Below are 27,813 nucleotides of genomic sequence, written 5' to 3'. Positions count from 1 at the left end.
CCTGACACAACAGAAAGAATCCACATTCAAGTGACCAGAGATTGAAAGAAGTTAAGTGTGTTCAGACCTTTGGATATAGTAAGGAATGGCAAGAGACAGGCAATAAGAGTAAAGGCCTCATAAGCCATGTTATGAATTTAGGTTGTACAATCCCCTGCAGCAAAGGGATAAGGATCACCAGGAGCTTCTGCTGATTTCCACTTCTTCCATACTACTCAGTGGTTAACATGGACTACAAGACCAGAGAAAGAGCATCTGCACCCACATGCACACATGTACCTGATCCACCCACTCTCCCAACTGCAGGACCCTAAGTCTTCTAGCTTTATCAGAAAAAGAAAAGAAAGAACTGTGTCGGCCCTCAGCTGGGTGGTTCAATTGTATCATCAGTAGGAGAGGTCTGTGGGGAACTTTGTCTATAGGGAATTTGGTCCATAGGTTCTGTATAATTTTTTCTAGGTGGGGTCCAGGTGAGTGATAAGAATTGAGAAGCTACAGAGTTGGGAAGCTGAAAAAGGAAAAGTATAATGTTAAAAATTTGATCTAGTCATTTGAAAAATCCAATGATGCCACTCCAAAGACAACAGGGACTGCCACTGATAAATGGAAGCTGAAAAATTTAACATGTCCATTCTGTTAGTAGGGTGGCATGAGTCCAAGTGCTATTTACTTACCTGATCCCATCCTGTTCCTCCTAGGAAACTCAAGGTGGCCAGGAGACAAGACTAAGTTTAGAAGACACTATTGTTTTTTATTAATAATAAATTTATTTTTTATTGGTGTTCTATTTGCCAACATACAGAATAACACCCAGTGCTCATCCCGTCAAGTGCCCCCCTCAGCGCCCATCATCCATTCACCCACACCCTCCCGCCCTCCTCCCCTTCCACCACCCCTAGTTCGTTTCCCAGAATTAGGAGTCTTTATGTTCTGTCTCCCTTTCTGATATTTCCTACCCATTTCTTCTCCCTTCCCTTCTATTCCCTTTCACTATTATTTATATTCCCCAAATGAATGAGAACATATAATGTTTGTCCTTCTCCAACTGACTTATTTCACTCAGCATAATACACTTCAGTTCAGTTGAAGCAAATGGTGGGTATTTGTCATTTCTAATGGCTGAGTAATATTCCATTGTATACATAAACCACATCTTCTTTATCCATTCATCTTTCGTTGGACACCGAGGCTCCTTCCACAGTTTGGCTATCGTGGCCATTGCTGCTAGAAACATCGGGGTGCAGGTGTCCCGGCGTTTCATTGCATCTGTATCTTTGGGGTAAATCCCCAACAGTGCAATTGCTGGGTCGTAGGGCAGAAGACACTATTAGGTGAACAAGCGCAAGAAGCCATTCTTTTATGTTTTTTTAACTTAAATTCAATTAACCAACATATAGTACATCATTAGTTTCAGATGTAGTGTTCAATAATTTATCAGTTGCGTATAAAAAAACCCAGTACTCATCACATCTTGTGCCCTCCTTAATATCCATCACCCAATTACCCATCCACCCCCCACATCCCCTCTAGCAACTCTTAGTTGTTTCCCAGAGTTGAGTCTCACATGGTTTGTCTCCTCTGATTTCTTCCCACTCAATTTTCCCTCCCTTCCTCTATGATCCTCTGTGCTGTTTCTTATATTCCACATATGAGTGAAACCATACTGTAATTGTCTTTCTCCAATTGACTTAAGCCATTCTTGTTTCTTCCTCCCTGTGGGACCCAGGAAATTTGACAAAAATCCCCTATCCCTGGACAAGCAGAGCAGGACTAATTTTGTGCTGCACCCACCGCCTCCTGTATGGCCCCTACATGACCTTATTGCTTAAGGCGCTGCCCCACCTTAGTCAAGCCGCTGGGCACACCCTAATCGGAAATTGGCTCAGTGATAGGCCAATTCAAATGGATACTTTAGGGTAAAATGTAATTCAATTGGCCACCTGCATGTGGACCGACAAGACTGTGCAACTTTCTGCGTATCCCATTGGCCACTGGCCCCTATAAAGCTGCTACGCCTCTTAGTCTTGGGGTCCAAGTCCCTGCTCTGCTGTGTCGGGTTATACTTGGACCCAAGCTCGAGCTTGTAAATAAACCCTCGTGTGTTTGCATCCGTGTCGGCTCCTTGGTGGTTTCTAGGATTCGCAATCTTGGGCACAACACTCCCCACCTTATTAACTGGGGCAGGCACTTTTATTTCAGTCATGAGATTACAGGGTAGATAGATACATTCCTAGAGGGACCAAAGCATCATGCTATATCCATAACAGGCAAATCCAAGTCATACCCAGTCCCAAGTTAATCATGAGTATAAGTCATGAAATACCCAAACAACTATTAGATGACTTTCTAATAAACATCAGAAAGACAGGGATTTTATTTATAAAAAATTAAAGTGGCTTGGACCTAGCATCTATCTCAAAGTTTATTATGACTGTTGGAGTTTCTTTCTCAGAGAATGAAGGGAGAAAGATTTACTGAGGACTTGATGTCTACTTGAAGTCTTGCTCAGATGTGTGCTTTATATAATTTGTTAATAAACCCTATGTATTAGATTTTATTATTTTCTTCATTTTATACCTGAGGAAACTGAGACTCAGAGAAATAGAGCAATCTCACCAAGTTCCTGTACAGTAATGGATGCTGTAGGCAGTATTGAAACTTAAGTCTTAAAAAAAAAAAAAAAAAAGAAACTTAAGTCTTTTTGTTTCTAAACTACATCTTCATTTTACTGTACCACATTTCTATTCCAGTGACCAGATATAACTATTTTTCTAATCTAGAAAGAAATATTGGATCCATTATTCATGGCCTTCTAAATTCACAAATAAACCATAAGTAGTGGATTGATTACCTAAGAGACCAGTCCTTGACTTTAGGGTAACCATGAACTTTTCTACTCTTCTCAAGTTGAAAGTATACTACGATGATGGTTCCAAATGATGAAGTTTTCATTACCTTTGACAAAAGGGAGAAAAACAATGACAAGTAATTTTTTTTTCATAAGGTTAGCTACAAATGTAAAGGACTTCTATTATTCTAAAATTGCATTCTCTCTCTCCCAATATCCCTCTCCCTGTCCCATTCTCTATGTTCTGATGTATTTTTCCCCATTAATGAAATAATGGAGCTAACAGAAGGTCATTTGCTTTTTAAAGCACTTACTTGATAAAATAATAAGTGGGCAACTCCACTGAAAAAGTGCCCAATGGATGCAATCAAATAAAAAAAAACTAAGGGTGCCTGTGTGGCTTGGTTGGTTAAGTGTCTGACTCTTTATCTCATTTTGGTCTTTATCTCAGGGTTGTGAGTTCAACCCTGTGTTGGGTTCCATGCTGGGCATAGAGCCTACTTAAAACAGAAATTAAAAACTTAATTCTATTCCCCAATTTTCTATTCACATGTTAGATACATCCTTCCTCCAACCCTGAATAAAATTTTCGGCATGCTCTTTTGCTTCTCTAATGACCTTTAGTTGATAAGAGTTTCCCTGGTCACATTTATTCACAATAACTGTCTCTTTTTAGAAATTATATGTTCCAACTAGTTAATAATCAAAACTCTACACTTCAGAGTAATTTAATGTGTTTCCTCCACCAGCTCAATCCTGCTCCAGGCTCAAAGCCTGCAGTGGGGGAAAGGAGAGACATGTGATCTTCTTGTCTTTTTATCTTCTTGTCCCATATACATATTGAGTTTTAGTTTCTGATTGTACCAGGATTGGAGATGAGAGGGAATAAGAGCAAAACAAAGGAATAGTTTTAATTAATGACATAGCTGACATCTGATTTTGGTTTTCTCTGTACATGGCAGATGTTTAAAACTGATTCTCCTATGGAAGTTTTCGGGTTATCTAACTACACTTCTACATCTTAAAATTTTTCTCAGAGGCCTATCACCATTCAAGACCAAAGTAAAAACCTACTGAGTATCTACTATGTGCCATGCACTGTACCAGGTACCTGGATATTTACCAAACTCCTGGCAACCTAAAACACAATGCAAAAGAACATATTAGCAACATGAATAAATCTTCAGTCTGAATATTGTATTAACTTTAACTTTTTATTTATATTTGGTCATAAAATCTAACTTTACAAGGTAATTGCTATTGTAAAAAAGGGATAGGTCATTAATAGTCTCATATACCAGATGTTATTTGATATATGTTCTAAATTGTGTTACCTCCAATGTAGTGTGCACTTTGAACTTGTAAGCAGAAAATTTTATTTTCAGAGTATACATTCTAGTTCTTGAAATAAATGTACTCACAAATTGTAGTTGGAGACAGAATAAGTATTGTTTATCATGTTTTATAGTAGATTCCTGAACAACATGGGGATCAGGGGCATCAACCCCCCCATGCAGTCAAAAATCCTTATATAACTTTTGACTTCTCAAAAACTTAAATAGTCCACTGTTGACCAGAAGTCTTACTGGTAACATAGACAGTCAATTAACACATATTTTGGGCACCTGAGTGGCTCAGTGGTTGAACGTCTGCCTTTGGCTCAGGTCTTGTTCCTGGGGTCCTAGGATCAAGTCCCTCATCGGGCTCCCCATGGGAAGCCTGCTCTTCCCTCTGCCTATGTCTCTGCCTCTGTGTCCCTCATGAATAAATAAATAAAATCTTTTTAAAAAACAAAAAACTCCTACATATTTTGTATGTTATATGTATTACATACTGTATTCTTACAGTAAAGTAAGCTAGAGAAAATATTTAAAAAATAAGGAAGAGCAAATACATTTACAATATTGTATTGTATATATTGAAAAAAAATCCATATATATGTGGATCCATGCACTTCAAACCCATGTTGTTCAAGGGTCAACTGCAATTCAGTTGAATTTCAGGAGAGGAACTAAGAAATTTATAGAAAGATAAACTACAATGGCTGGGCATTAGTGTAGTTAGGTGACCTTTTAAACTTTAAACTTCCACATCACAGTATGAAGTAGGTTCTAAGATAAGAAAATAGAATAAATTGTCTCCTAAGGACAGACCTGAATCTCTGATTGCTTAGAGGCTGACTCAACTGGAGATCATGGCTTTTGATGGTACTTGGAAGATAGACCGGAATGAGAACTATGACAAGTTCATGGAAAAAATGGGTAAGGGCTTATTTCTTTAGTGGCTTGTTATTTTGTTCCTTACAGACATTTTTCTAATTCCTTCTAAACCTCAGGGTTTAGGGAATGGTTCCTGTTCTGATGGTGAGGATCCAGGATGTGTGATGGCTCAGAGTAGGGAAAATAATATTCTTACTTCTTATATTAGTAAAACTACCTAGTCTTTGTAGTGGGAGAAAAGATTCTTTGAGTTCTCTGAAACAGAAAAGATCCAGGTATGTTTCATTCTTCAACTGCTGTTTGTGCCTATATCATTGAAAACTGGTATTTTTTTGGTTTAGAGAGCAAAACCTGGAAGTGCATAATGAAAAATTCAAAACTCTATAATATGGAAGTGCATTATGAAAACTTCAAAACTTTGAGGATGGAAAACTAGAGGGTGGAAAAACAAAGATCATATAGTAGAGTAATGGAAAAAAGTTCTATAATAATTGGCAGTTCTAAATAAATTGGACTTAATTCTCATTTCCTCCGACATACAAAATTTGGGGAATAATCTTATGTTTCCATGTGGTTTCTCTGTGGGTTTTAATTTAACTAACTTGGGACGCCTGGGTGGCTCAGGGTTCGGCATTTGCCTTCAGCCCAGGGCATGATCCTAGAGACCCAGGATCAAGTCCCACATCAGGCTCCCTGCATGGAGCCTGCTTCTCTCTCTGCCTGTGTCTCTGCCTTTCTCTCTCTCTCTCTCTCTGTGTCTCTCATGAATAAATATTTAAAAATTAATAATAATTTAACTAACTTTAATAGCTATTCTAATACCCTGGCAGCTCATACACTGCACAGGATGTGCAAACAAATTGGAGTCATTCCCCAAAAACAAAATTTGCATCAATTATATCTTATAGTTCCAGAATTCCATGTTGAAATTTATGGGATTTGTACATTCTTACAATAATAAATTTCACTGAAATCTTTGCCAATTTTCTCGTTTTTGTGAGAGAAATGAAACACAAAGCAAAGAGAATTATTAAGTTCAAAATTTTAAAGCCATTATGGAAAAAAATAAATAAAGCCATTATGAAAAGTCAAAAAAAGTTTAAAAAATACTGTTTATGCAGAATTAAAGTTCCTTATAAATATATTAATAAATTAAATCCTATGTTCTACATTTCTGGAACTTAGTTTACTTAACATTGAAGCAAAAAGTTTGATAATTGTATTAAAATTACTCAATTCAAGATTCAATTCTGTTTTTCATTTAATTTTTCATAAGTTTTGGAAAGATAGTTTGAATCACTAGTCTTGATTTGACTAAGCTTGAAATTTTTTTGCAACAGGCAATCTGAATGCTCTTGTGCAAAGGCAATGCTATCAGGTTTTCCTTCCCACCCTCAAAATATACATAAACAAATAAAATAGAACTTTTTGAAATAAACACTTTCTATGGCATTTTGACTTTATTTTCTCCAACATCTTTTGCTTTGCAGGTATTAATGTGGTGAAAAGGAAGCTTGCAACTCATGACAATTTGAAACTGACAATTACACAAGAAGGAAATAAATTCACCGTCAAGGAATCAAGCACTTTTCGTACCATTGAAATTGTTTTTGAGCTTGGTGTCACTTTTAATTACAGTCTAGCAGATGGAACTGAACTCACTGTAAGAAACTTTTTTACAAGCAATGTATTCTTGATTTATCTACATGATACTAAAATAGTATGTTTCTGTCCCTGGATAGATTTAATGTTAAGCCTCCTTCATTTACTGAAGCAGTCAATAGAGTCTATCCACATTACATGCCGCACAAATTGGTAGGATATTTAAATCTAATATTTTTATTTTCATATCTGTATGAATAAGAATTAGAAAAACATCCTTCAGAAAATTAAGTATAGACCTATTATTTATAAAGAAAACTAAAGCTCAGTATTTTCAACTTAACTTACATGATAGCAACAAAAGCTTTTAGATTTATCTAAAACATAATAGTCATTAATAAATACACTGAAATAATAAAATAAATGAATAAATTAGTTAATGAATGAGTGGCCAAATGGAAAAATCTGATGCTACATTGTAGGTTATTGGGAATATACTATCTATCTATCTATCTATCTATCTATCTATCTATCTATCTATTTATTTATTGGAAGGTGATATTTGCATTTGTGTCCTGGAAGTCAGAAGCCCCTTTGCACTACCCCCCCTTTTTTTTAAGATTCTATTTATTTATTCATGAGAGACAGAGAGAGAGTGAGGCTGAGACACAGGCAGAGGGAGAAGCAGATTCCATCTATGCAGGGAGCCTGATGTGGGACTCAATCCTGGGACCCTGGGATCCCGTGCTGGGTGTGAAAGCAGGCGCTAAACCGCTGAGCCACCCTGGTGTCCCGGGAATATACCTTTTAATGTTTAAGACAAGAAATTTTAGGTAGTGATGTTTTTCAACTGGCTTTTTAAAATCTTTTTTGTCCTCAGGATATTCTAGTTAAATTATATGTTTGTAATGACAAATTGTCAAATATTTGATCAATTGTGGCCATTTATTTATTTATTTATTTTTGAAGATTTTATTTGTAAGCAATCTCTACACCCAACATGGGGCTCAAACCTATAACCTTAAGATCAAAAGTTGCACACTCCACTGACTGGGCCAGCCAGGCACCCGGACTTTTTAAATTATTACAACAATAATAAAATTAAAACATATAGAAAGTTGTTAGGCTCTTTATGAAACTAAGTTGAGCCATGACTAAATTTAGGACACTCTTTTAACATGAAAGATTTAGAAAAGGGAGGCATTGCTCATCTACCTTAATATTTAGCATTTGGAAACGAGTGAGACTAGCGTAATGGTTACCAGCATGTACTCTAGAGCCCCAAAAGCCTAGGTTCAATCCTGGCTCTGTGACTTTAAGTGAACTACTATGTCTCAGTTTTCTCAACCATAAAACGGAGATAGTGATATCCACTTTATAAGGTCATTGTGAAGACTGAGAAGTAGACCTATAAAACGCAGAACAGTGTTTGACATATGGAAGACTCTATTTTTTTTCATATGTAAGACTCTAAAAAAAGCTATTTGGTATGATTTTTTTTTTAATTTTACATTTATAGGGTACTTGGAACTTAGAGGGAAATAAACTTGTTGGAAAATTCAAACGGGTAGACAATGGAAATGAACTGAATGCTATCCGAGAAATTATAGGTGGTGAACTTGTGCAGGTGAGTTATAAAAAGATTATAGCTATTTTTTAAAGACAAAAGTAATTACATAATAATTATTTTGTATTTTGATTGCTGAGTTATACCTTTAACAAATAAAGTATTACCTTTCTCATAAATCTTATTTTTAAAAGATAGGTATTTTCTATTGCCTATTTCTTGAAGAGAACTTATATAGATGTAAAATATATCAATGACAATTTTAACTAAAAATATGTGACTAAAAACCAAAAACCATGTTTTTAAGTGGTATATCCTGTATCTGTATAAAATGTTGCTATCAAGACTAAGAAAAAAATACTATATCATTTCAAAGCTATACTAATACTAATATTTTCCTTAATTGAACCTTAAATCTTATGACAAATTCTTCTATGTTTGTTAACACCTTTCAGACTTACACATATGAAGGAGTAGAAGCCAAGAGGATCTTCAAAAAGGAATGAGCTTTGTTCTTGGAGCACAGCCCAGAACACAAATTGAATGGAAAATCTATATTATACCAAAACTGTTTTTCCCTTCCTGATTAGTCCTTTTGTAAACATAACCAGTGACTCATACTTCCAGTCTTGCCAAGGCAAAAGAAGTAAAAACTAATTACGATTTAATTTGTTTTACATTCTCTAAAATGTACATTTATTGCTCTATTGGTGTTCTAAAGGAATGTGTAACATTTTTAATAACAGATGAATAAACTCTGTTTCCACATTGCCTTATAAGTAGCTTCTCCTTTAAAAAAATAACTATATGACATATATATTGATTAACGATATGGCTGTTGTTTTTCTTTTCACATTTGATAAACTAAAAAGATAAACAGCATGGGAGGCAGTCTTTAAAATCTTACACTGGTCATGACTTTCAGCAGAAACTGCAGGCCAAAAGAAAGTCGCAGGATATACTTAAAGTGCTGAAAGGGAAAAACTTAACAACCAAGAACACTCTTCCCCACGAGGTTATCATTCAGAATTAAAGGTGAGATAAAGAGTTTCCCAGATAAGCAAAAACTAAAGGAGTTCATCACCACTAAAACCAGCCTTACAAGAACTGTTAAAGGATCTTCTTTAATTGGAAAGGAAAATGTCATAACTAGAAATAAGAAAACATATAAAAGAAAAAAATCTCACTAGTAAAACAAATATATGTTCAAGATAGTGGATCAGCCACTTAGAAGCTAGTATGAAAGTTAAAAACCAAAAATAGTAAAAATAACTATAACTATCTAAGTAGTTAAAAATATACAAAATAAAAAGATAATAAAATCTGACATCAAAAAAAAAAAATCTGACCTCAAAAACATGGAGAGAGGTTAAACATGCAGTGCATTTATTTATTTATTTATTTATTTATTTACAAGATTTTATTTATTTATTTATTCATGAGAGAGACACAGAGAGAGGCAGAGACATAGGCAGAGAGAGAAGCAGGCTCCCTGTGGGTAGCCCAATGCAGGACTCGATCCCAGGATCCTGGGATTACAACCTGAGCCAAAAGGCAGACGCTCAACCACTGAACCACTCAGGTATCCCAAATATGTAGTGCTTTTAGATTCACTGGAACTTGAGCAACTATCAGCTTAAAATAAACTGCTGTATAAATAGATCAACATAGATAAAACTCATGGTAACCACAAGCCTAAAACTTGTAACAGATAACAACAACAACAAAAAAAAGAATAAAGAAAAGAAAAAAAAAAAAGAAAAAGAGAGAGAGAGAGAAAAGAATCCAAACTTAACACTAAAGAAAACTGTCATACTATAGGGGAGAAGGCAAAGAGTGGAAGAAGTAAACAAAGAAGAACTACAAAAACAACCAGAAAACAAATAACAAAATGGCAATAAGTACATACCTACCAATAATTACTTTAAATATAAATGGATGAGATCCCTGGGTGGCTCAGTGGTTTAGCGCCTGCCTTTGGCCCACGGCGTGATCCTGGAGTCCTGGGATTGAGTCCCGCATCGGCTTCCTGCATGGAGCCTGTTTCTCCCTCTGCCTATGTCTCTGCCTCTCTCTCTCTCTCTGTGTCGCTCATGAATAAATAAATAAAATCTTTAAAATAAATAAATAAATATGGACTAAATGCTCCAATAAAAAGATATAGGTTGGCTGGATGGATAAAAATAGAAGACTACCAATATGATGTCTACAAGAGACTCACTTCAGATCTAAGACACACAGAGACTGAAAGTAAAGATAGAAGAGATGGAAAAAGATATTCCATGTAAATGGAAATGAAAAAAAGCTAGAGTAGCAATACTCAGATAAAATCAGCTTTAAAACATGGGATCCCTGGGTGGCGTAGCGGTTTAGCGCCTGCCTTTGGCCCAGGGCGAAATCCTGGAGACCCGGGATCTAATCCCATGTTGGGCTACCGGTGCATGGTGCCTGCTTCTCCCTCTGCCTATGTCTCTGCCTCTCTCTCTCTCTGTGACTATCATAAATAAATAAAAATTTAAAAATAAAATAAAACAAACATAGTCACAAAAGACAAAGAAGGACATTATGACAAAGGGGTCAATCCAAAAATCAATTAATTTGTAGATATTAATGCACCCAACATAGGAGCACCTAAATATATAAAGCAACAGAGAAATTGACAGTAATACAATAATAGTAGGGAACTTTAACACCCTATTTACATCATCAATACATAGATCACCCAGGCCAAAAAATAAAAAAAATAAAAATAAGGAAAGAGTGACTTAAAACAATACACTAGATGAGAAGGACATAGTTTTACACAGAACACTTCATCTAAAAACTAGAGAATATACATTCTTTTCAGGTGTACATGGAATATTCTCCAGGATTGACCACATGTTAGGCCACAAAAAAATACATCTCAATAAAATCAAGAAGATTAAAATTGTGGCAAGCATCTTTCCTGGCCACAGCATGTAATTTCTTCAATTACCAGAAGAAAACTGGAAAAGACACAAACATGTGGAGACCAAACAGCATGCTACCAAACAATCAGTGGGTCAATGAAGAAAATAAATGGAATAAAAAAACACCTTGAAAACGGAAACACAATGTTTCAAAATCTATGGGACACAGCAAAAAGCAGTTCTAAGAAGGAAGTTCATAGCAATACAGGCCTACCTCAAGAAATAAACAAAATAATCCCAAATAAACTATCTAACTTTACACCAGAAACTAGAAAAACGAAGAAAGATAACAAACAAAGCACAAAGTTAGTAGAAAGAAGGAAATAATAAAAGACCAGAGTGGAAATAAATTAAATAGAAACAAAACAAATAGAAAAGATCAATGAAACTAAAAGCTAGTTTTTTTGAAAAGATAAACAAAATCAATAACTCTCTAGCCAGTCTCATCAAGAAAAAACACAGAGGGCCCAAATAAAATCAGAAAATAGAAATTACAACTGACACCACAGAAATATAAATGGTCACAAGAGACTACTATGAACAATTATACACCAATAAAATGGAAAACCTAGAAGAAATTAACAAATTCCTTGAAACACACAACCTTGTAACACCAAATCATAAAGACAAAGAAAACCTGAGGAGACTGGTTACAAGTAATGAAATTGATTCAGTAATTTTAAAACTCCCAACAAACAAAAGTCCAGGACCAGATGTCATTACAGGTGAGTTCTACCAAACATTTTAAAAAGAGTTAGTACCTATCCTTCTCAAATTATTCCAAAACAATTGAAGAGGAAGGAGTGCTTCCAAACTCATTTTCCAAGGGCAGCATTACCCAATACCAGAACCAGACACAAGAAAAGAAGAAAATTATAGGCATATATCACTGAAAACTGTAAAACACTGATGAAAGAAATTGAAGCTGAAACATGCAAATGGAAAAATATACAGTGCTCATAGATTGGAAGAATTAATATTGTTTAAATGTCCATACTACTCAAAGAAATTTACAGATCCAAAGCAATACCCATCAAAATAGCAAGTTCATTTTTCCTAGAACAAAAACAAAAACAAAAAAATTCTAAAGTTTATTTGAAATGACAAAACCCCAAATAACCAAAGCAGTCTTGAGAAAGGAGAACAAAGCTGGAGGTATCATGCTCCCTGATTTCATACTATACTACAAAGCTATAGTAATCAAAACAGTAGGGTACTGACATAAGAACAGACACATAGATTAATGGAATAGAATAGAGAGCCCAGAAATAAACCCATGTGTATATGGTCAATTAATCTATGAGAAAGTGGGCAAGAACACACAATGGGGAAAAGACATCCTCTTCAATAAATGCTGTTGAGAAAACTGGATAGGTACATGCAAAAGAATGAAACTGGACCACTATCTCACGTATTAAAGACTTCAATGCAAGATTTGAAACCATAAACGTAGAAAGAAAGAAAACATAGGCTGGAAACCCTTTGACATTGGTCTGAGAAATATTTTTTTGAACTAGTCTCCTCAGGCAAAAGCAACAAAAGCTAAAATAAATAAATAGGGTTACATCAAAGCAAAAAGCTTTTGCACAAAGAAGGAAACTGTCAACAATATGAAAATGCAACCTATTGACTGGGAGAAGATATCTGTAAATCATACATCTGATATGGGGTTAACATTCAAAATACATATAATTTACACAACTTAATATAAAAAAAAAAACCCAAACAACCTGATTTAAAATTGAGCAGAGAAACTGAATAGACATTTTTCTGAGGAAGACTTACAGATGGTAAATAGGCACATAAAAAGATGTTCAACATCAGGGAAATGCAAATCAGAGAACTGTAGATCAAAACCACAACTTTACCTCACATCTGTCAGATTGGTAATTATTAAAAACACAAAAAATAAATGTTAGCAAAGCTATAGGGAACCCACATACACTGTTGGTAGGAATGTAAACTGGAGCAGCTACTGTAGCAAAGAGCGTGGAGGTTCCCCTCCAAAATTTAAAATAGAACTACCATATGATTCAACAATTCCTCTTCTTGGTTTATCCAAAGAAAACAAAAACACCAATGTGAGGGGATATATGCACCTCCACATTCACTGCAGCATTATTTACAATAAGCAATATATGGAAACTATCAATAGATGAATGGATAAATAAGATGTGGTGTACACACACGCACACACACACGCAGTGGAATATTACTCAACTATAAAAAGAATAAAATTTTATAATTTGTGACATGGATGGATGTAGAGGGTATTATGCTAAATGAAATAAGTCATACGGAGAAAGACAAATACCGCATCATTTCACTTATTATGTAGAACCTAAGAAATAAAACAAACATAAAACAGAAATAGTCATAAATAATAAAAAATAAACTGTTGTTTACCAGAGTTGGGAGAGATGTTGAGGGGTGGGCAAAATAAGTAAAAGGAATTAGGAGGTACAAACTTCCAGTTATAAAATAAATGTCATAGGAATGTAACATACACAAAGAGAATATAGCCAATAATACTGTATTAACTTTGTATGGTGACAGTAACTAGACTTACTATGGGGATCATTTCTTTTTCTTTTTTTTTTTTTTTTAAGATTTTATTTATTTATTCAGGAGAGACACAGAGAGAGGCAGAGACATAAGCAGAGGAAGAAGCAGGCTCCTCACAGGGAGCCCGATGTGGTACTCGATCCAGGACTCCAGGATCATGCCCTGGGCGGAAGGCAGGCGTTCAGCCGCTGAGCCACCCAGGTGTCCCGGGTGACCCAGGGGGCCATTTCATAGTGTATAAAAAATATGGAATCACTACGATACATACTTTAAATTAATAGGATACTGTATGCCAATTATACTTCAATAAAAATAAATCTTGCACTGGTTGTAAATATCTTCCTTAGAAACATTATTATAAAAACAATACATCTTCAACCAGAACTTAGAAATAAGAAAAGCAATCACAAAATAAATATTTCCATAACCTACAATCCAGAGATAATCGCTATTTTGATTTTGACACTTATCCTCCTGGTCCCCTTCTCTGGATGTAGATATGTATACTTCCCCATAAATACCACTCGGAATAAAATTATGGGAAATAAACAAACAATGTACTAAGTTAAAGAATTCTATTGTATTTTTCTACACTAGTGATTCCCAGACCTGGCTGAGACTCAGGACCACTGGAGAAACTTAAATTTTTTTGTTTTCTTGCTCTCTACTGTTAACCTACTAGACACAATCTCTGAAAATAGAACCAGAGATTTCAGAGAGCTCCCAAGTGGCTCTGCTGCAGCAGGTCTGCTAACCAGTCTTTGAGAACAGCCGGACTATCAGATACCAAAATATCACTTTCAACTGCTACCCCCCTCTCCTTTTTTTCCCCATAAACACTGATTCTGATGTTTGGCTAGGGCCCCCAAAAGTTTCATTTCCTCATATTCTCACACAGTGTGCTAAGTTACATACTTCAGGCAACTACATTCTAAAAAGATGGGTATTAAGGGGTGGAGAGGGGAATCAACGTTTTTAGCATTTAACTCTATGAACTTTTGTTTTAAATAATTCTTTTTCATATGAAGGTAGCAGCTAACATTTACATAGTTCTTACCAAGTATCAGGCACTGTTCTAAGTGTTACATACATATGGCAGATACATTACAGTGTGGGAAGGAAAACAGTTGAGTACATGATGAAAAGAAAATGATTAGAGAATATGCAATCTTTTGCAAAAGTAAGAACTTAAATCCATGTTTATTTTTTTAAGATTTTATTTTATTTTTTTTAAAGATTTATTTATTTATTTATGAGAGAGAGAGAGAGGCAGAGACACAGGCAGAGGGAGAAGCAGGCTCCATGCAGGGAGCCCGACGTGGGACTTGATCTGGGGTCTCCAGGATCAGGCCCTGGGCTGAAGGCAGCGCTAAACCGCTAAGCCACCTGGGCTGCCCCCCACTGTTCATTTTATAACTGCATTAAAGACTATACATAGAAAATGGTAATTACTTAGAGTTTCACTTTTTTAAAAAAATAAAAGTTCAAAGTACTTTTATCTCTAATCTTCTCTACATATGTGAAATAGAAAAAAGGCAGGCATTAATCTCATTTGAAAGTGGAGAAGCTAAGGCATAAAGAAGTTTATTAGCTTGTCTAATGTTGTACAGAGTCCATAATGAACGGAGGAATTAAATGTACCTTTTGACTTTCAATCCAGTACATTATGATCTACACTATTACCCAGCTTGTTATAAACAAAACACCTCAAGAAAAAAATGCCCCTTCATTCCTTAGTGGCACCCAAGAATAGCACTCAAAATGAGTCAAGTCAGACAGTAAAATAATGGCAATTAAGTGGTTAGGTACTTACTGATTTCCAGCTTTACTGCAGGTTCACATTTTCCACAATTTATATCCTTTCCAGTATTACATTTCCACTATTTATTAGTATTAGAGATCCACCTGTCATTTGCTAATGGAGTGCCATTGCCATCAACCCTCTTTGAAAACCTGACCTTAATGTTATGTCAACCTGACTGACCGAGGGAGGGTGCCAGACTCAAGAACAGCCAATCTATCATAATTTGGCCAGTTTATAACCTCTGTGCAGAGAGAACACTTCAACTAACTGAACCTAGAAGAATCTCTCTTGGGACGCCTGGCTGGTTCAGTCAGTAGTGCATGCAACTCTTGATCTTTTTTTTTTTTTTTTTAATATTTTATTTATTTATTTAGGATAGTCACAGAGAGAGAGGGAGAGGCAGAGACACAGGCAGAGGGAGAAGCAGGCTCCATGCACCGGGAGCCCGACGTGGGATTCGATCCCGGGTCTCCAGGATCGCGCCCTGGGCCAAAGGCAGGCGCCAAACCGCTGCGCCACCCAGGGATCCCGCAACTCTTGATCTTGAGGTTGTGAATTCAAGTCCCATTTCTGGTCATAGAACTTACACCAAGGAAGGAAGGAAGGAAGGAAGGGAGGGAGGGAGGGAGGAAGGAAAGACGGACGGACTTCTCTTTAGGAAGTTTGAATTTGAGAAATATAAAATTTGTAATTGGTAGGAATGAAAAAGGTTTAAAGATGACAAAGAGGGCAGACAGTAAATAAAAGTCATGAGGATCCAAAAGAATGAGCAAACAGAAAGCAAAAAGGACAGTCAGAAGTAGTTGAAATAGTAAAAGCGGAAATACTTACACATGAAATACGTATCTGGGATTTGCTTCAATTTGCTTTTTCTTCAATCTAGGGGTGGGGAGTCAGGTTAGGAGGGTGTAATATGTGAAACAAGATTGGTTACAAGTTAACAATTGTTACAGCTGTTGAAAAGTACCTAACACATGATAGTTTCATTGGGTGCACTAGGAACAGGGGAATTCATTATACTTTTCTATGTTTGTACATATTTGAAATTCTCCATAACACAAAGTTAAATATATAATACTTAAATACATGTATAACTCCAGAAGCTAACCCCTTCCCATCACTTCCACTTGCTAAAATCTTGGTCTGAATCACGATTGCCTTCCCCATGGATTAATGTAATTCCCCTAAAAAGTCTCCCAACCTCTACTTTCCTTTCCTCACCCCCTTAGTCTGTTTTTCATGCAGCCAGAAGGATCCTTTAAAAATCTAAATCATGGGCACCTGGGTGGCTCAGTGGTTGAGTGTCTGCTTGTGGCGCAGATTGTGATCCCAGGGTCCTGGGATCAAGTCCTGCAGCTGGCTCCCTATTCCTATGTCTCTGCCTATCTCTCTGTGTCTCTCATGAATACATACATAAATAAAATCTTTAAAAAATAATAAAAAAAGAAAAATCTAAATCGGATTATGTTACTCTGACAAAAAACCGCAGTGTCTCCCATTTCATTCAGAGAAAAAGCTTATCTCCTTACAGTGCCCACAATCAGGTCCTCTATTTAGCTGACATGCATTCCTGTTTTCATGGATTGTCCAGGGGAATCCCAAGTGGAGGAAACATCCTGGAGCAAAAGTCCTAAAGCAACAGCCAAGCTTGGTCAAGTTGAAGAACGTAAGAAGTCTAGTAAGAGATTATTTTAGATTATCTAGAGCTGACCAAAAATTAGGAGCAATATTCAGGAAATGCAGGCTGACTCAGCATTCCTAGAACTCAGGAATGATGTGGTAAAAAGAAAATGGATTTTGGAATCCTACAGAGGCACTTCAGCTCTCATCTTCCTACTTATTAAAAGTCAAGTTCTGAGCCTCATTTTTTCTTACTTGAAAAATGAGGAAAAAAGTAATGATTTTCTAAGATTGTTTTTAATTGAGGCATGATATATAAAACATCTAACATGATGCAAAGCATATAGTATAATGTATATATGTAATATGAACCTGTGCCCTTCTCTTGTAGAGAAAACAAAACAAAGTAGTCTTGATTGAATAGACAAGAAAATTCTTTTCTCAAAATATTCCTCACCAAGCCTATGCGGTAGAGTGAGTGTTGGCCTGGCAGGTGAGAACTCTTCGTTCTGGTTCTAGTCTGACACAGCTAGGGACTTTGGGTGAACCACTTCATCTCTTCAGAATTGAGTTCAATTATTTATTTATTTTTTTTAAGTAAGCTCTATGCCCAATGTGCAGCTTGAACTCATGATGCCTAAGAGTCACATGCTCTACCAACTGAGTCAGCCAGCCAGGTGCCCTGGTTTAGTCATCTTTAAAATAAGGCAATCGGACTAGATTATCTCTAGTTCTCTCACAGTACTAAGATTCTATGATATCTGGGGGCCCCTGGGTGGCTCAGTTGGTTAAGCATCTGGCTCTTGATCTCATCTCAGGTCTTGATCTCAGGGTTGTGAATTTAAGCATTGGGCTCCATGTTGTGTGGAGCCTACCTAAAAAAAAAAAAAAAAGAAAAAGAAAAAAAAAAAAGAAAGAAAAGAAAACTCTATGATGTCTGCATAACATTAAGTGATTCTTCCTTTAAGTAGCCCTTTGGTGTGTGTCACAGGACAGCATGGCACTGCAATAACAGAGGGTGGAGTGGGCAAAGAAAGATACCTTTTAAGTTCATAAAAGCATAGCTGGCTTCATGCATGTGTGTCCTATGTGGGCTCAGAAGGGCCTTTGTGTTTGGCCTAACGTGCTGCTGTTACGGTCTTAAAACTCTCAATACATTTTGAACAAGAAGACTACATTTTCATTTTACACTGGGCCCCGCAGATTATGTGGCTGGCCCTGTTCCTATGAACTATGAATAAGTGTAAAACATATTTCCTGTGAGAAAATAGAGACTGGCAGCAAGAGATCCCTTGGAACCTAAAGAGAGGTGACTGGGGGAGAAAGTAAGTGGGAGGAGTAGGAGAGGAAGAGCACTGTGGATGGATATTTCAATTTATGAAATGTTTCTTTACCGTGGGCTACTTGCTTTCCCTGAATAAGACTGCCATCTACTGGTCAATGACATAAACTCTTTCAAAGACTTCAACGCAGGGTCTTTGCATTTCAGTGTCCCAAGGTTGATGGAGAATGGTTTGAGAGAGAACATATTTTGCAGTTAAAACCAATAATTATTAAGTGCTTCCACAGTTCCAACTTCCAAACTAAAGTAATAACAAAGACAGATCTTTTCTATCCCTCTGAGCAATCTCTTACAGCTTTTTTTTATTCAACAAAAAACCACAAATTTTATTTTTAATATTTTATTTGACAGAGAGAAAGAGAGAGAGAAGCAGGCTCCCCACTGAGCAGAGAGCCCAATGTGAGGTCAATCCCAAGACCCTGGGATCATGACCCTGATCAGACATTAACCAACTGAGCCACCCAGCCTCCCCCCCACCAAACAAATTTTAAAAAGTAACTGTTCCAGAAATCAAATGTTCAGTGATGAACACCATTAGTAGAGATATTTAGGTCACTAAGAATATCGAATGAATTCAAATTCTCAAGTTTATCTTACATCTGAATCAGAATACTTAGAATAACATCCTCTTTTTAGGGACAGAGTTATATTTTTATATTCAGTGTAAGCTAATGTGAAGGTGGTATCTATCTATGACCTTGAGGCCCAATGGGCTGCCTTCAGGGTGTTGGGTGAGGCAGACATTACTGAGAATCATTTGGAAAAAAAGAGAAAGCAAGGCTGTGGCAGAGGATGAAGAAAGTTAGGGGACATGAAGAAAATTAATAGTCACCCATAAAGAACAGTGTTCCAGGGGGCTTCTCATCATAGAATATGTTTTTCCTAAAATGCCTGATTATATGGCCTTTCTGGAATTCCAGGACGCCTAATTTCCACTTGAGTCTTTTCATTCTTATTTTCATCTGTAACCAGACATGAAAAAGCTAGTTCCCAGGGCCTACAAAATCTTCAAAATACGAATTTGTTTCAAAATACTAAGAGGAAACTGTAAAATATAAACAAACAATGTTTTATTCATGGAACACAGCACTAATTCAGATGCAGTTCAATACAAGTCTTTACTACCACTACAAGTTAACATCTAATGGTGTTTAAAATTTTATGGTAGGTATTGTTCAAAGTGCTTTATAAAAATCAGCTCACATTAATCCTTTTTTTTTTTTACATTAATCCTTATCACAACTCTGTACAATAAGAACTAGTATTACTGTCCTCTTTTTACAGATGAGGAAACTGAGTCAGAGAGTGGTTATATAACTTGGCCAAGGTCAACAGCCAGTAAGTGGCTGTACTAGGATTTGAACCCATGCAGTCTGGTTCTAGAGTCTATGTGTCCTAGAGTCCAGATTCAATTTAATTTAATGTGCTTATGCAGGTAAATTTTCTTCCAAAATATCATTCAGCAAATATTTATTGAGCATTTATTATGTGCAGGTGCTGACCTACCTGTTAGAGATATAACAGCGATCAGAACAAAACAAAAAGATCCCTGTTTTCATGGAGGGGATATAGATGATATGAAAAGCAAAATACAAGATACATTAGATGGTATAAATGCTATGGAGAAAATAAAGCCAGGAAGAAGGAAGGGGAATGCCAGGGGTGACACTATGGGTACAATTTTAAATAAGGTGTTCAAGGACGTAGCCTGAGTAGGTGATATTTGAGCAACAACCTGAAAGAAGTGAGGGAATGTATCACTCTAAGTATGCCTTATATGATATTTGGTAGAGTAAGAGCCCTGGGTTTGGATCCTTGGACTCACGAAAGTACTAAAATAGCCCTGGAGTTACATTTAGGAACTCTGGGATTGCGATATAAAGAGCCTAAGTAGCACATTCTGTGAGAGCTCCAAGTTGCTAGTTTAGGAAGGGCAGAATAATGCTATTGAATGAACATTATTAAACAAGCAACAGCCTCTTCATTTATTTTGAGCTGGAATTTGTGTAGGATTGCTTCGTGACTTGGCAATGTTGAAAACTTCATGGAATCATTCTTCCCAGTTTCTTTCTTTCTTTTTTTTTTTATTTTTTATTTATTTATGATAGTTACACACACAGAGATAGGCAGAGACACAGGCAGAGGGAGAAGCAGGCTCCATGCACCGGGAGCCCGATGTGGGATTCAATCCCGGGTCTCCAGGATCGCGCTCTGGGCCAAAGGCAGGCGCCAAACCGCTGCGCCACCCAGGGATCCCCTCTTCCCAGTTTCTAAAGTTAATACACTATTTTACTCTGTCTGGGTTACCAACTGGTGTAGTATATTCTAGAGTTTTTGGGTGGAGTATCCCATATATGTCTATTAGGTCTAATTGATGTATAGTGTTGTTCAAGACCTTGTTTTCTTCTTATATTTTTAAATGATTTCATTCATTTATTTTGGAGAGAGAGAGAATAAGTGGGGAGCGGGGCTGAGGGAGAGAGTATCTCAGACTCTGCACGTGGGGCTCGATCTCATGATCCAGAGATCATGACCTGAGCAGAAACCAAAAGTCAGATGCTTTATCAATTGAGCCATCCAGGAGCCCCAAGACCTCAATTTTCATACTGATCTTCTGTCTAGATGTTTTACTCATTATTGAAAGTAAGGTATGGAAGTTTCTTTCTTTTTTTTTTTTTTTTTAAGATTTTATTTATTTATTCATGAGAGACAGAGAGAAAGAGGTTGAGGCAGAGACACAGGCAGAGGGAGAAGCAGGCTCCATGCAGGGAGTCTGATGTGGGACTCGATCCCAGGACTTCAGGATCATGCCCTTGGTTGAAGGCAGGCTCTCAATTGCTGAGCCACCCAGGTATCCCATATGGAAGTTTCTAACTATTACTGTAGAATAGGCTATTTCTCCCTTTAATTCTGTACTAATCTTCTTCATATTGATTCATTTTGATTCAGCATTTGCTTCATTGCTGCAAACCTTTGACTATAACCCAGAGTTCTGACAAATTTGCTTCAAATAGTTTCTGCTTATTTTTCAATGTTCCTGGATGCTAGGCATAGCCTATTTCACCAATGTGAACATGGGTCTCCCAAGGTGACTTTTTGACACAGCTCTCACTAGAGCAGAAAAAAATAATTGTTTTCTAACAGGACATATTTATAGATATGAACATAAAAGCTGACCTTCTCCAGTAGGGGTTTGAAGCCTCATTCCCTGCATCTAGCTCTTTCATTTCATGTCAGCCCTTGAGGAATCCTAGAACTCCATGAACTATAGTCTGAAAAGCACTATTATAAGTCATTATAATCCTCTGATAGTTATGTGCCTGGTGCTTATGACCTGATGTTAGAAACAGTTAAATAATAATTTTGGCCTAGTCTATCTCTTGCTTATTTTTAAACTTACTCATTACTCCCAACTTCTAATGCATTTGCATTGAGAAAATCTGGAAAATACTAAAAGGCACAAAGAATAAAATTATCTATGATTCCATTTCGAGAGATAATTGATATTAATATGTTAACATTTTTCACATTTATTAAATAAGTTAAATTCTGGTTAATATTTTATATATAGAAGTTATCACCTTGGCAATCATTTACTTAACATTGTTATTCTATTCACACCTATATTAATATCATCATGTCTTCTTTTAGATGCTTATTATATAATTTTATGAGAGAAGACTTCATGTGGTGACTAATATTTCAATCTCCACCCTCAATGACTGTCTTTTCCAACACCTTTCAAAAAACAAAAACAGGTTGATCACTCAGTTGATTAGAGTAATGAGATTTCAAAATTATAGATTTCAACATCTTTGTCATCTATGCCTACCAATTTAAGCCTTGTTCTATTGAGGTTGTTTTTAAACTTTAAAAAGCAGAATTCCTTTTTTATTTCGAAATGAAATCTTTTATAAAATCCTAAAATTTAGGGAACCCTGGGTGGCGCAGCAGTTTAGCGCCTGCCTTTGGCCCAGGGCGCGATCCTGGAGACCCGGGATCGAATCCCACGTCGGGCTCCCAGTGCATGGAGCCTGCTTCTCCCTCTGCCTATGTCTCTGCCTCTCTCTCTCTCTCTGTGTGACTATCATAAATAAATAAAAATAAAAAAAATAAAAAAATAAAATCCTAAAATTTAAATAAACAATACTGAGCTTTTACGGTTTCAGTATGTACATGTGTGTAGGTGGAAGAAGGTAGTTTGTTCAACAGCCAATCCTGCTTAGCCTTCCTAACTCCAAAACCATGATGCAGAACCTCAGGGCTCTGGGACAGAGTATTTGAACATCGCACTGCTGTGTTAAATGTCCTTGGTCAGTACTTCTAATGAATTGAGTGACTTGCACCACCTACTATGGTTGTTCAGACAGTGCTTCAATGCATTCAAGGAGTATTTATTGAAATCAAAGACAAGAAATCCAAAAGGGAGGAATGGGTTAGTGCATATCTGTTACTAGTACTTGAAAAAAACCCTCGGGGGTGCCTGGATGGCTCAGTAGTTTAAGCGTCTGTCTTCGGCTCACGTCATGATTCCAGGGTCCTGGGATCGAGCCCTGCATTGGGCACCCTGCTCTGTGGGAAGACTACTTCTCCCTCTACCTCTGCTGTTCCTCCTGCTTGTACTCTCTCTCTGTATCAAAAAAATAAATAAATAAAATCTTTTAAAACAAACAAAACAAGACAAAAAGACCTCACAAAGTATCCCCTCTGGAGAGTAGTAAATCAGTAGTGAGATTGCTTAATAGTATCATTATACTATTATGTTACAAGAGAAGTCATTCAACATGTATTTTTCGACCAGGATTGTATTAGTGGTTGCAGAACACAACAAAATATAAATGAATAAATATTTATTTCTATGCTCAAGGTACTGTTTGAGGGATTGTGGAAGCTGCAAAGATGGTAAAAGTATAGTTTCCCTTCTAAAGGATACTTAATACTCTAATATGGAAGAAAACTTACATAACATTGTGCTATATAAAGCAAGCAAATGTGCCAGACAACGTCAAGAAAATTTTGGTGTTTTTTTGAGTTGAAGGTAGAAAAATTTTGAAAAATGACCAGCCCAGGAAATAGCCTCATCAATAGGTAGCTGTTATACAATGCAGGGGGTAATAACTAATGCAAAAGAAGGTTAAAAAAAAAAAAAAGTATGGAAGCAAATACTTCACTGCCTTGATCCTGAAAAGATAACTTTCTCCCAAAGAAGAAATCTTGGTGTATGAAATAGGTGGAAACAAATTAAATGTGAAGTTTTCACAATTGGTATGTTAGAAATACTGAGAACAGAAATCAATGTGAATTCTAGAGGGAAACTTTATGAAGTTGGCATTTGAGTTGAAAAAGGATGGGTAGAATTAGGATAGGTGGGGAAGTATTAGGTTAATGAGAACAATATGCACCAAGGGCCAAGAGGCATACAGTTTCCATGAGAAAGATGGAAGACAGCAATCTGGCTGGAGCAAAGGGTGTCTGGCTAGACAGGAGGTTGGCTGAGGAGGGTGGAGACAGATTAATGGTGGGATATATGGATGGCAGCTGCTGTAGGCCAAGATGGAGATAAAAGGGAAGCTGCAACAAATAACAATTAGTTATGATGACTATACAATTCTCAAAGGAAACTATAATAGAGGTATATAGCAGTGATGATGGAAGAGAAAAAAAAATGTATAAAATTCTAGAAGACAGAGAAATAACTTGCTGTACCAATCAACACGATGATTGGAATACTCATTCAATCTGGAAAAGAGACAAAAATGGAATAAAGATAAGAAGAGGATAACTTAAGAAAAACCCATGTTTTCAGATAAAAATTAGTGAAGTTTTTTACTGTTGGAGAGGTTACTCTATGAAATTAGTTTAATTCCTAGAATGATCATGAGGATCATTTATTATGTGGACATACTTAACTAGATAGCTGCCTGAAGAAACCTGCATTATCACCTTAGATTAAAGCATAATTTATCACCTCCCTCTCGAGAACTTAGTGCACTTGAACTTCAGAAATTTGGAAAGTCTTCCTGAAAATATCTATCTTTGATCTAATTGTTATGGCATTCTCATTCAATATCTTCTCTACCCTAGCTCCAGGCAGACTAACTGCACTGACAGTATTGTGAATGTGCTGGATGACGGTTGCACTGTAATAACTCATTTTGTGATTTCTGATGCATCTTTTCCACTGGACATATCAGGCAGAAGAGTTAAGGGTGTGGGGAATGCTGAGCTCCTACATCCTAACAGTGTACCTGGATTTCAGTAAAGTACTTTCTTTGAAATTGCTTTTAGGAGGGCACAGGATGTGATGAGCACTGGGTGTTATATGTTGGCAAATTGAATTTAAATTTTAAAAAATCTTTTTTAAAAAAGGAATTAAGTTGCTTTTTATTTAAAGACATAGAAAATTCCACCACATACTCCATATTCATTTCTGTCATGTGGAATAATCAAGAATTACTGGAATTTTTACAGAGAGGAAGCCAGAAGAGGTCACAGGCTCTTTCAATTGAATTTAGTCTGAATGATCCCTCCCTGTTTGCATTAATTGCTTTCCCAAATGTGACAGACCTTCCTGACTCAAGAGATCAGACTCTCTAGTACCAAGATGTAACTTTTTGCCAAGGACAAGTTTAAAACCACTTCAGAACTTTTTCAGTTTATGTCAGGCTACTTCTAATAATTCCAATAATTTTTATCAATCCTATTTCAATAATTAGAAGCAATTGACTCAACCTTGCCATTGAGAAAAATGCTTCCTTCATTAGTATGGGCAATAGCTTACTTGCCTCCAAAAATTTTTGTAAAGCCTCAATGTCACTTATGATAAGGGCTTTTCCAATCTACTACCAGCCTATAATTTGGGCTACAACATACAGCCTAGCTAATTTTCAGGTAATGGTCTTCTCATTCCCATTTGCATTCTACAAGGCAAATGGACAATGCTATTTTCTTTAAGGTAGTATATTGTCTTTGCTCTATTATTGGGTAATAGATTTGGAGGCAAATTAAAGCAAGGGTGGGGCATCTATAGAACAGCATTCGAAGTGCTGGATTTGGAATCAATTTTAAGCTTATAATTTTTTAATGACCTTAGGCTATGTACTCCTTTTGTATTTCACTTCCAAATTCTGCAAAATGGTATTATTACAGCTTCAAAGAGGTTTTGTAAAGATTTAGTGGTACACGGTCATATCTTCATTCATATCACACTAAAAGAACCACTAATATATACCTGTGTTTTCTGAATAATTCAAGATTCATAATGTGACAAGGAAGAAAATATTTGAATTTGGAGCCAGGGAAAATCCAGGCAGTAGGGTTAAAGAGTTCAGAGCCATGTCACCTCAAAGTATGCTACTCCGGGATATTGATTATTTTAAGTTAGAGCTTGAGAAATAGTAGGCGCAAGAGGGGCACTCTGACCTTCCTTAATTTCTCCTGACAGGAGATAAAACTGCCATGTGAAAACTGCTTTCCCTCTACCAGGAGGAAGAAAAACATTCTTATCACCAGAGACGGGGAATCAGGCTAAGAAATCTGTACAAACAAACCTTGGTACACGAATGCTTATCTTCCTCGTCTTTCTTCACAATTTACTACCCTGGCCCAAACCCCTTTGTCTCATTTGGTTCTTCGCCTAAAAGGAGTAAGCTTTCTGTTCTGGTCACTTCTTCATGTCTTCATTCTCTTGTGAAGGTTCTCGTGTACATTTAAAAACCAAAATTAATAAACCTTGTGTGCTTTTGTCCAGTTAATCTATCTTATGTCAGTTTAATGTTTAGGCCCTGCTGGAGACCCAAAGAGGGTTGACAGAGAAGAATTTTTCCTCACCTACAGCTCACTCTGGGGTCACTGCAGCTGAGAGATCCTGGTGACGTGGAGAACAAAAGAAAAAGAAATATAGAAAAAAATTAAACTTCCTTATAATTTACAGCCCATTAACAAGTACTTGAGACAGGCAGAATAACCTTCTCCAGGAACTCAACTCTCTCACTATTAATACTTTGCTAAAGGCAAAAGGCAACTTTAGTTTGACATTAGCCTGGCCTCCAAGATCCTCTAAGTCTTCTTTAACATATAAAAATCCCTTTGTAAACTTCCTTTACCTTTGCCCCCCCCACCCCCAGGATATATGTTAGCAATCATCCTCCAGACATATGGCCCATTGATAGACATCTGGAGGGTTTCACGAATAAGGTTTTACTAGACAGTAGTAAATAACCTTATCCTAATAGCTGTTAGGCTCCCAAGGTCCTGGAAAGCTCACTTTCAAATTTCTTGGAGACTCACTATCCCTAAACCCTTCCCAACTTGAAAGTATAAATTAGTCACTGCTTACAACCCGGGTGCAGTTCTTTCTGCCTGCAGGTCCTGTCCCCATGCTTTAATAAAACTACCTTTTTTTGCACTAAAGACATCTCAAGAATTCTTTCTTGACCACTCATTCCTGCACTCTAACATTTCATATCACGGGGACCTCTGACATAAGCCAGTACAAGGTAAGAATTTTCACCAGTCAGTCTCCTGGGGCTCTGCCTATAAGATCCAATCAAAGCAAAAGTGGTAAGAATCTTTCCTCATGTTTTTCCCTTTCCAAATTTAGATTAGCAGGTATAAACTCTGGTGTGAACTAGTTCTTTAGGCACAGTGATTTTCTGTTACAAGTATTCTTGTTTTCTATTTCAAATGGCTGTAACAAAATAAATAAATAAATAAATAAACAAATAAATAAATAAATAAATAAAGCTTAAAAAACAATCTCCCTAGACCCCAGCACCCTCAGAGGGTTCATCTCGTTTTCCCCTTCTGTAGGGGTAATAGCCCACTGATTAATAGGGTCAACTAATCCCCAAGTGCACCCCAGAACTCACCATCAAACTCAGTAGAGGATCAGGAACTGGTTCTTAACTGACACTGCTGTGACTTTACCATCTGTTTAGAGGATTAATTGCTGTCACCTCTTATTCTATTCAAGTTTCTGGTCAACCCATTTCATTGTCTATATCTCAGGCCACCCCAATATCCTTAGGTCCTTTTAATACCCATCATACCTTTCTAGTTTCTGACTCCTCACCAATGTCACTGTACGATTTAATGAGAAAAGTGTTTTTAATTTTCCTGCCCTCAGATCAAACTGCAAACTTCTTGTTTTCCCTAATGGAAACCCATCTCAACTAAAAATCTTCTGAAGAGGATGCAACCTTAAAGGATGTCCCAGCTAGTGCCTGGGCCTCACCTGCAAATGAGATTGGATTGTTACAGTAACACAAGTTGTGCATATTACCTGGAAAAAGGA

The 27,813-nt window shown here is 36.7% G+C and overlaps 1 protein-coding gene and 1 long non-coding RNA gene across 3 annotated transcripts in view; one reads left to right on the top strand and one right to left on the bottom strand.

Annotated features, from left to right (window-relative positions):
- Nucleotides 1-9,015, top strand: part of FABP2 (fatty acid binding protein 2) — a 31,677-nt gene extending 22,662 nt beyond the window's left edge. Inside the window, exons 2-5 of one of the 2 annotated variants that reach the window (XM_077882467.1) lie at nt 5,022-5,109; nt 6,558-6,730; nt 8,189-8,296; nt 8,692-9,015. In XM_077882467.1, coding sequence (XP_077738593.1) covers nt 5,043-5,109; nt 6,558-6,730; nt 8,189-8,296; nt 8,692-8,742 — 399 coding nt within the window. In that variant the 5' untranslated portion in view covers nt 5,022-5,042 and the 3' untranslated portion in view covers nt 8,743-9,015. Of the gene's footprint in view, nt 1-5,005; nt 5,110-6,557; nt 6,731-8,188; nt 8,297-8,691 lie in introns of those variants that run through there. The other variant, XM_077882469.1, reaches the window with a different exon arrangement.
- LOC144304034 (uncharacterized) lies at nt 913-26,339 on the bottom strand. Its single transcript, XR_013371022.1, has 3 exons — nt 19,351-26,339; nt 16,388-16,435; nt 913-2,955 (listed from the first exon to the last, which is right to left on the bottom strand). It is a non-coding gene; the product is annotated as an uncharacterized LOC144304034 (long non-coding RNA).
- Nucleotides 26,340-27,813: the final 1,474 nt, after the last annotated feature.

This window comes from Canis aureus, chromosome 33, assembly GCF_053574225.1.
Source record: "Canis aureus isolate CA01 chromosome 33, VMU_Caureus_v.1.0, whole genome shotgun sequence".
Taxonomy (NCBI): Eukaryota; Metazoa; Chordata; class Mammalia; order Carnivora; family Canidae; genus Canis; species Canis aureus.
The sequence above is the reverse complement of the archived record's forward strand: the minus strand, read 5'-3'. Positions and strand labels throughout refer to the sequence as shown.